The 7,084-nt window shown below is 33.2% G+C and overlaps 1 protein-coding gene across 1 annotated transcript; it reads right to left on the reverse strand.

Moving 5' to 3' along the window:
• Positions 1 to 3,777: 3,777 nt before the first annotated feature.
• LOC149154371 (LOB domain-containing protein 11-like) lies at positions 3,778 to 5,176 on the reverse strand. The gene is made up of 3 exons (XM_089445786.1): positions 5,040 to 5,176; positions 4,662 to 4,853; positions 3,778 to 4,265 (listed from the first exon to the last, which is right to left on the reverse strand). Exons 2-3 carry the CDS (start codon positions 4,851 to 4,853, stop codon positions 3,987 to 3,989), a joined length of 471 nt encoding a protein of 156 aa, XP_089301912.1. The 5' UTR covers positions 5,040 to 5,176; the 3' UTR covers positions 3,778 to 3,986.
• Positions 5,177 to 7,084: the final 1,908 nt, after the last annotated feature.

Raw genomic sequence — 7,084 nt, forward strand, 5'->3', positions numbered from 1 at the left:
GTTGCAATGATCATGGAGAACAGCCGATGGAGGTAGGGCTCGTGGCTTCTCTTCAGCTTTGCTCATCATCTGCATAACTCCAACCAAGATTGCCACAAAGTAGAATCAGAGATAAGCCCAAAACAAACACACAGACAACATTCCTCCAGTCATGTAATACGACGGCCATTAATTTTTATTTGTTAACCACAAAGAGAGGCGTACAGATTCGGAAGTGAAAGAGCGTCAAAAGAATTGTAAAGCTTATGTAATTACATGATCAAATGTACGCTGCCGGTAGATAGATCGTCTATTGATGATCACAAAATTGATAACTCCACAGCCAGATGTGCGAGAAATCTTTGGTTTTGGAGTTCTCCGCGGATAACGTAATTGTAGTTGTAGGCGGATAGAAAGCATGGTGTCATTTAAGGTGCGTTACCAAGTGATCGCGGGAGCATCATCAATTTGTGATTGAGTTGCGTCATCAAGTAATCGTCAGAGGTTCATCGGTGTGGTTGTTGTAGAGGCATGTCTTCTTGGCTTTCCGTGCGGACTCGGAAAGGGTGAAGAAGATAGAGGGTTTGTTCCCTGAGAAACGTGTGGCCGTAACTCCGTCATCAAACTCAACTTTCATAGTGCCGATCTTTACGGCTTTCAAATCATTTCATAGTTTTATAATATTTATAAATGATAATTTATAGTTATTGTAGTTTGGATTTCATTTTAAATGAAAATGGATATGTAAAGTTGATCTATACACGCCAGTGGCGTGGAAAGTACGCGACATGGAAGAGGAAACTGCACAGGACCCACGAGGCAATGAGTCATGTATTTTTGGGATTTGATTGGATAATTATGGTAATTTTTGAAAGGTTGTCAAACACTAGTTTTTTTTAACTTAAAAAAAAGTTGGAATAAATCTTTATATCTTTCTGCGGAAGACACTGACAATCCTACATATTGCATTACACATGAAGTCTGGTTACAATTATTATTAATTATTATGCATGTTTATAGCTATCTTTATGCTTATGACTCCAAATCATAAGCATAAAAAGTCTGGTTACAATTATTATTAATTATTATGCATGTTTATAGCTATCTTTATGCTTATGACTCCAAATCATAAGCATAATATTTATGATCATGCTCTTTTAATTTATGACATTCGTAAGCAATTACCTTATCATCCTGTATTAAAACTCTGCCCACACCTTCTTTGCACGCATTTGTGCAGACTATAAAATCTTCTCCAGGATCTGCAATCTTTAATATCGGCGCAGTGTTGAGTAAATTCTTTAACTTTTCAAAACTTTCTTGACATTCTTTGGACCATTTGAAACCGGTTCCCTTTTTCTGCAACACAGTATAGAAGGGAACATAGTGTCCGAGAGAACGAGATAATTTTACCATAATATTATATTTAGAAATAATAAAATAATTTTTATATTAACAAAAATAATATTATATATATATATATATATATATATATAAAATAAAATATTCTAATTTTAGCTATATTATATTTAGCTTTAATTATATAATAATATATCTATCATATAAAGGGTTAAATATTTTTACAAATTTTGAATGTAAAAAAGTTGAGGCATTACAAATTTGATCCCTAGATTCAATAATAAAATATATTATCTTTTGTAAATTTCTACTTATCTTATTCTATGCACAACTAGAAAAAGAGATAGGGCGAGCTACAAAGTCAAAGGTCATGGAAGAGGGGGTTGAGGGTGTGGCGGGTGTGTCCACCATGTACAGAGAATGGGATGGATAATTTACATGGATGGATGGATGGGTTTCGACATTCTAGATTATTCTAGTATAACTTCATTGCCACAAAGTGATTACCATGTAGGGTGGGATTACCATACCCCTTTAGAGCCTGGCTTTATGGAGATGCATTTTTTTGCCCATTGAAGGAAAAGGGAAAGGAATTTGGAATTTCTATAATGGAATTGGTATAAAAAATTTCATGTTAAATTTGTGTTTTTATGGCTATAACCTCTATATCTTTGGGCACAAATAAACAATGGTTATCTCATTAGAAATGATTGTAATTACATTATTACTTATTAGTGTGTAATTAGTAATTTGGTGACTTTTTTTGGATGGATGGAGGAACCATGTTGTGAAGAACTAAGGCCTTGGATTTTTAATTTCATTGGCTTTAGTCTTTCATGGTAATAAAAAGGTAATAGTGGCACTTTGGCTTCGTGTACTAATTTTTTCAATTCATGGTTACTACTGGTGTGGTCTAGGTCTTGTTTTAATTTCATTGGCTTTAGCCTCTCCTCATGGTAATAAAAGGGTAATAGTGACACCTTGGCTTTGTGTACTAATTTTTTCAATTCACGGTTACTATTGGTGTGGTCTAGGTCTTGTTTTTAACTATTTGTTGAGGAATGTGGATGGTCTATCTTGTCTTAGCCTAGGAACCTTTTATTTTGGGAGTTGGCTTCTCTACCTAGGCTAGTTTGTTTTTAGTAAAATTGTATGTTTGCCAAGAAAATTCGACACGGTCAGTTGTGTTTACATCCCTCTTCACACCTGTGCGGAAGTCATTTGGGGAATATAATTCACGTACCATGTATTTCTTTTGTATGCTTTTGAGGATTCGTTACATGTTTAGTGTCTCCTGAGTTGAGAGATATTTCACTTTTGGTATTATGGGCTTGTATTGTTGGTCAGGGTTAGTATGCCACGTCAACATGCATGTGGTCGCCGTGATGCTAGGGGATGTGGCTAATAAAGTCGTTCATGTGCCGAGATGCAACCTCGAGGAAGTGGCTACTTATCATTGTGTAACTACTCCTAGTGCTTCTACAGCTAGAGAGACATGTTTTTCAAGATAGACAAGCCTATTCAGATTTAAAACTCTTAGATGGGGTGGCTCACTCATTCTTAGCCTTGGCAATACTATCAGAAGGAGAAAATAATACATGCGTGCTATTAATTCATTGACAACAAAAAAACTCTAGTGAGACAAGTTTTAAAGGAAAAATAAAAAGACATAAATCAAATAATTTCTTTTTTGAATGATATTCGACATGACCCATAATAAAAAGAAACATGTTAAGATAGACGAGAAACCCCTTTGTTCACATGAAAAAACACATTCAATGTGGGTTCAAACTTCTAGTGCCTCCTAGTATGAACTAGAAATACAGAAAGACCCGGTTATGACATCTTTGAACTCATAAAATGTTTATCTCCTACATACTGCTTTTTCTGATTTATGGTCACTAATCTATTGATGTTACTTTTAATCAGAATACTTTTAATCTTTTCTGATTTATAGTCACTAATCTATTGATGTTACTTTTAATCTTTTGTAGAAACTTAGTGCTATCATATACGCCAACAAATCTTGTTTACAATATGACAAGTCATAAGGTGAAGCCTCTATAATTTTAGTAAATAGTTATCATAATGTAAACTGAATTTTTCAAAGGAATACAATTATTTTACAAAAATATAATAATTTTATTTTATATTTCTTTATCCATTTACACTATCAATAATCAACTATCAATAATAAATATAAATTAATTTTTTTATAAATCTAAAAAATTTAAACCATAAATAAAATTTACAAATTTTACATGTTCAGCAATAATTTTTAATACTTCGTAAATTCATAAATCTACTCTGTTATAAATATATAAACCATAATTGAAGCATCGTCACACTCGGTTCATTTGGATATTAGATTTGATCCATTTAGATTAATTTTTTTATAAATCCAAAAATTTTAAACCGTAATGAATTTTACATGTCCAGCAATACTTTTTAATACTTCGTAAATTCATAAATCTACTCTGTTATAAAGCTATAAACCTGAATGGAAGCATCGTCACACTCGGCTCATTTAGATATCAGATATCGGATTATCTCATTCTCATGAGACACCAACTAATTTTAGCGCTTATTTCTTCAAACAAAGACACTAAGGAAATACGCTGTATCCAATCCGCTAGATTGGAATTGAATTAGTCCTCATCTTCGTCATCAGCGTCGTTTAGAGTCGTGCTCATTGTGGGATTACACTTATTGTTGAATCCTGGGATAGAGGCTAGAAGTTGCGCCTGTTGGGAACGTATTTTCTGAATCATTGCCTGTGTTGCGGTTATTTGCGATTCCAGGTCTGATATTTGGAGTTGAAGATGCTGTATTATGCCTGCACACCCCAATGCAGGATCCTGTACCCTTGCACTTGCTTCGCAGAGCATACTATTTATTGCAACAACTCTCTGGTCTGAGGGAAGATCCTGCGCCCACAGTGCAACGGATTATAATATGAAGTTGGAAGCATAGAAGATCTCGCTTAAAGTGGGATCTAAATGATTTTACAGCCCCGAGGGTTGAGTTAAAAAAGAAAAACAAAGATCCATTTTATCTCTGTAGTTGTTTGCCCTATTTTCTAGAGCAAAAGAATTTGTAGTAAAATAAACGAGCATAAACTCATCAGATTTCAAACAGGATCCTTCTAAGCTTCGAGTTCGAGATCTTTTCCTTTGACGTGGTTTTTAAGGAGCGATAGGTTTGCACACCGTAAGGGGTTAAAACTTAAAACTATTCAGAAATATGGAAAGGGAAGTATGAAGTGAAGATGGTTTCATATAATAAAATGGGAAAATCTGCTAAAAGATATTTTTGCAACTTACTTGAATCAATTTGATAACGTTACACGCGCCAAACACTTCATTTAAGATTGAAAACTTGTGTAGATCATTTGACGAAAGATTATAAAGGAGCGTGCAATTATCCAAACATTCTTTTTGCTCCATGTTGCAATGATCATGGAGAGCAGCCGATGGAGGTAGGGCTCGTGGCTTCTCTTCAGCCTTGCTCATCATCTGCATAACTCCAACCAAAGATTGCCACCTATTAGAATCAGACATGAGCCAGAAAAAACACACACACAACATTCCTCCAGTCATGTAATACAACGGCCATTAATTTTAATTTGTTAAAAAGAAAGAGAGGCGTACAGATTCGGAACTGAAAGAGCGTCAAAAAAATTGTAAAGCTTATGTAATTACATGATCAAATGTTCGCTGCCGATAGATAGATCGTCTATTGATGATCACAAAATTGGTAACTCCACAGCTAGATCTGCAAGAAATCTCCGGTTTTGGGGTTCTCGGGGGATAAGGTAATTGTTATTATAGGCGAATAGAAAGGATGCTGTCATTGAGCTGCGTCAGCAAGTGATGGTGGGAGCATCATCAATTTGTGATTGAATTGCGTCATCAAGTAATCGCCAGAGCATCAGCGGTGTCGTTGTTGTAGGGACAACTCAAACTTCAGAGACATGTCTTTTTGCCCGTCCGTGCCAGCCAGATGTGCGAGAAATATTTGGTTTTGGATTTTTCCGCTGATAACGTAATTGTAGTTATAGGCGGATAGAAAGGATGGTGTGATTGAGTTGCGTCATCAAGTAATCGTCAGAGCTTCACCGGTGTGGTTGTTGCAGAGACATGTCTTCTTGGCTGTCCGTGCGGACTCGGAAAGGCTGAAGAAGAAACACGGTTTGTTGGGCGAGAGATAAGGTGGAAAACGTGTAGCCGTAACTCCGTCATCAAACTCAACTTTCATAATGCCGATCTTTACGGCTTTCAAATCATTTCATAGTTTTATAATGTTTATAAATGATAATTTATAGTTATTGTAGTTTGGATTTCATTTTAAATGAAAATGGATATGTAAAGTTGATCTATACACGCCAGTGGCGTGAAAGTACGCGACATGGAACAAGAAACTGCACAGGACCCACGAGGCAATGAGTCATGTATTTTTGAGATGTGTTTGGAGCAGATAATTCTAATTATGGTAATTTTGAAACTTGTTAAACACTGAATTTTTTTCTTAAAAAAGTTAGAGTAAATTTTTATATTTTTAAATTCAATTAATTAATTTCAAAACTGAGGAAATGTTAATCATTATTTTCAGGAATGGAATTTGATCGTAAAATTACCTGTCACTTTCACGCGACATGGAACAAGAAACTGCACAGGACCCACCCGGCAATGAGTCATGTATTTTTGAGATGTGTTTGTAGTAGATAATTCTAATTATGGTAATTTTTGAAAAATTGTTAAACACTAATATTTTTTCTAACTTAATTTAGTAAATTTTTATATTTTTAAATTTAATTAATTAATTTCAAAACTGAGGAAATGTTAATCATTATTTTCAGAAATGGAATTTGATCGTAAAATTACGTGTCACAGGAAAATTTGCATCATTTTCAGAAATGGAATTTGATCATAAAAATATCTGTCACGGGAAAATTTGCCCATCATAATAGAGTTAAAATTTTTAGTGGCTATCAAACGGACAGTTTATGATGAAATAATTTAAATTAAAATTAAAATTATAAAATTTTCTATAAATATTTCAGATTTGAAATTTTTATTCTAATTAATATAAATTTATTTATTTGTAATAATATATAACTTGGATGAGTTTCTGGAGCGTGGAAATTACAGAAAACGGAATTGTAATATTATAAAAAAAATAAAAATTATATAATTTATATAATAATTAAGATTAATATTGAATCAAAATATTTAAATATTTAAATTAATTTAAATATATAAATAATAAATATACAATTTTTTTATATAGAAATATATTATGTAGGTGTCTTGAGTCTTTCTTTTGATATATATAAAATATTAAAATGTCAGGTTTATTATCAACACTCATTAGCATGACATCCTATATATGATAAACAACGAAAGAAATACTCATCAGCATGAGTCTTTCTTTTGATATATATAAAATATTAAAATTTCAAGTTTATTATCAATACTCATTAGCGTGACATCCCAGATATGATAAACAACGAAAGAAATACTCATCATCATGACATCCAGGGGCCACAAGTCTCCTTAATCCATTAAGATAATATCGGTGTTAAGGATGTCTTTGATTTTTCTTTTTGCAAAGGTTTCAACCATAGTTACCAAATTCGAATTCGAATGCAAATTCGAATACGATGTGGAAATAATTAGACTCTATAAAATCCAATACGGAAAAAATTAGATAGTATACATGTTACACATACTTAAACTTATTAATT

Source organism: Pinus tabuliformis, chromosome 9 (genome assembly GCF_031772625.1).
Source record: "Pinus tabuliformis cultivar Carrire ecotype Pingquan chromosome 9, CPIR1, whole genome shotgun sequence".
Lineage (NCBI taxonomy): Eukaryota > Viridiplantae > Streptophyta > Pinopsida > Pinales > Pinaceae > Pinus > Pinus tabuliformis.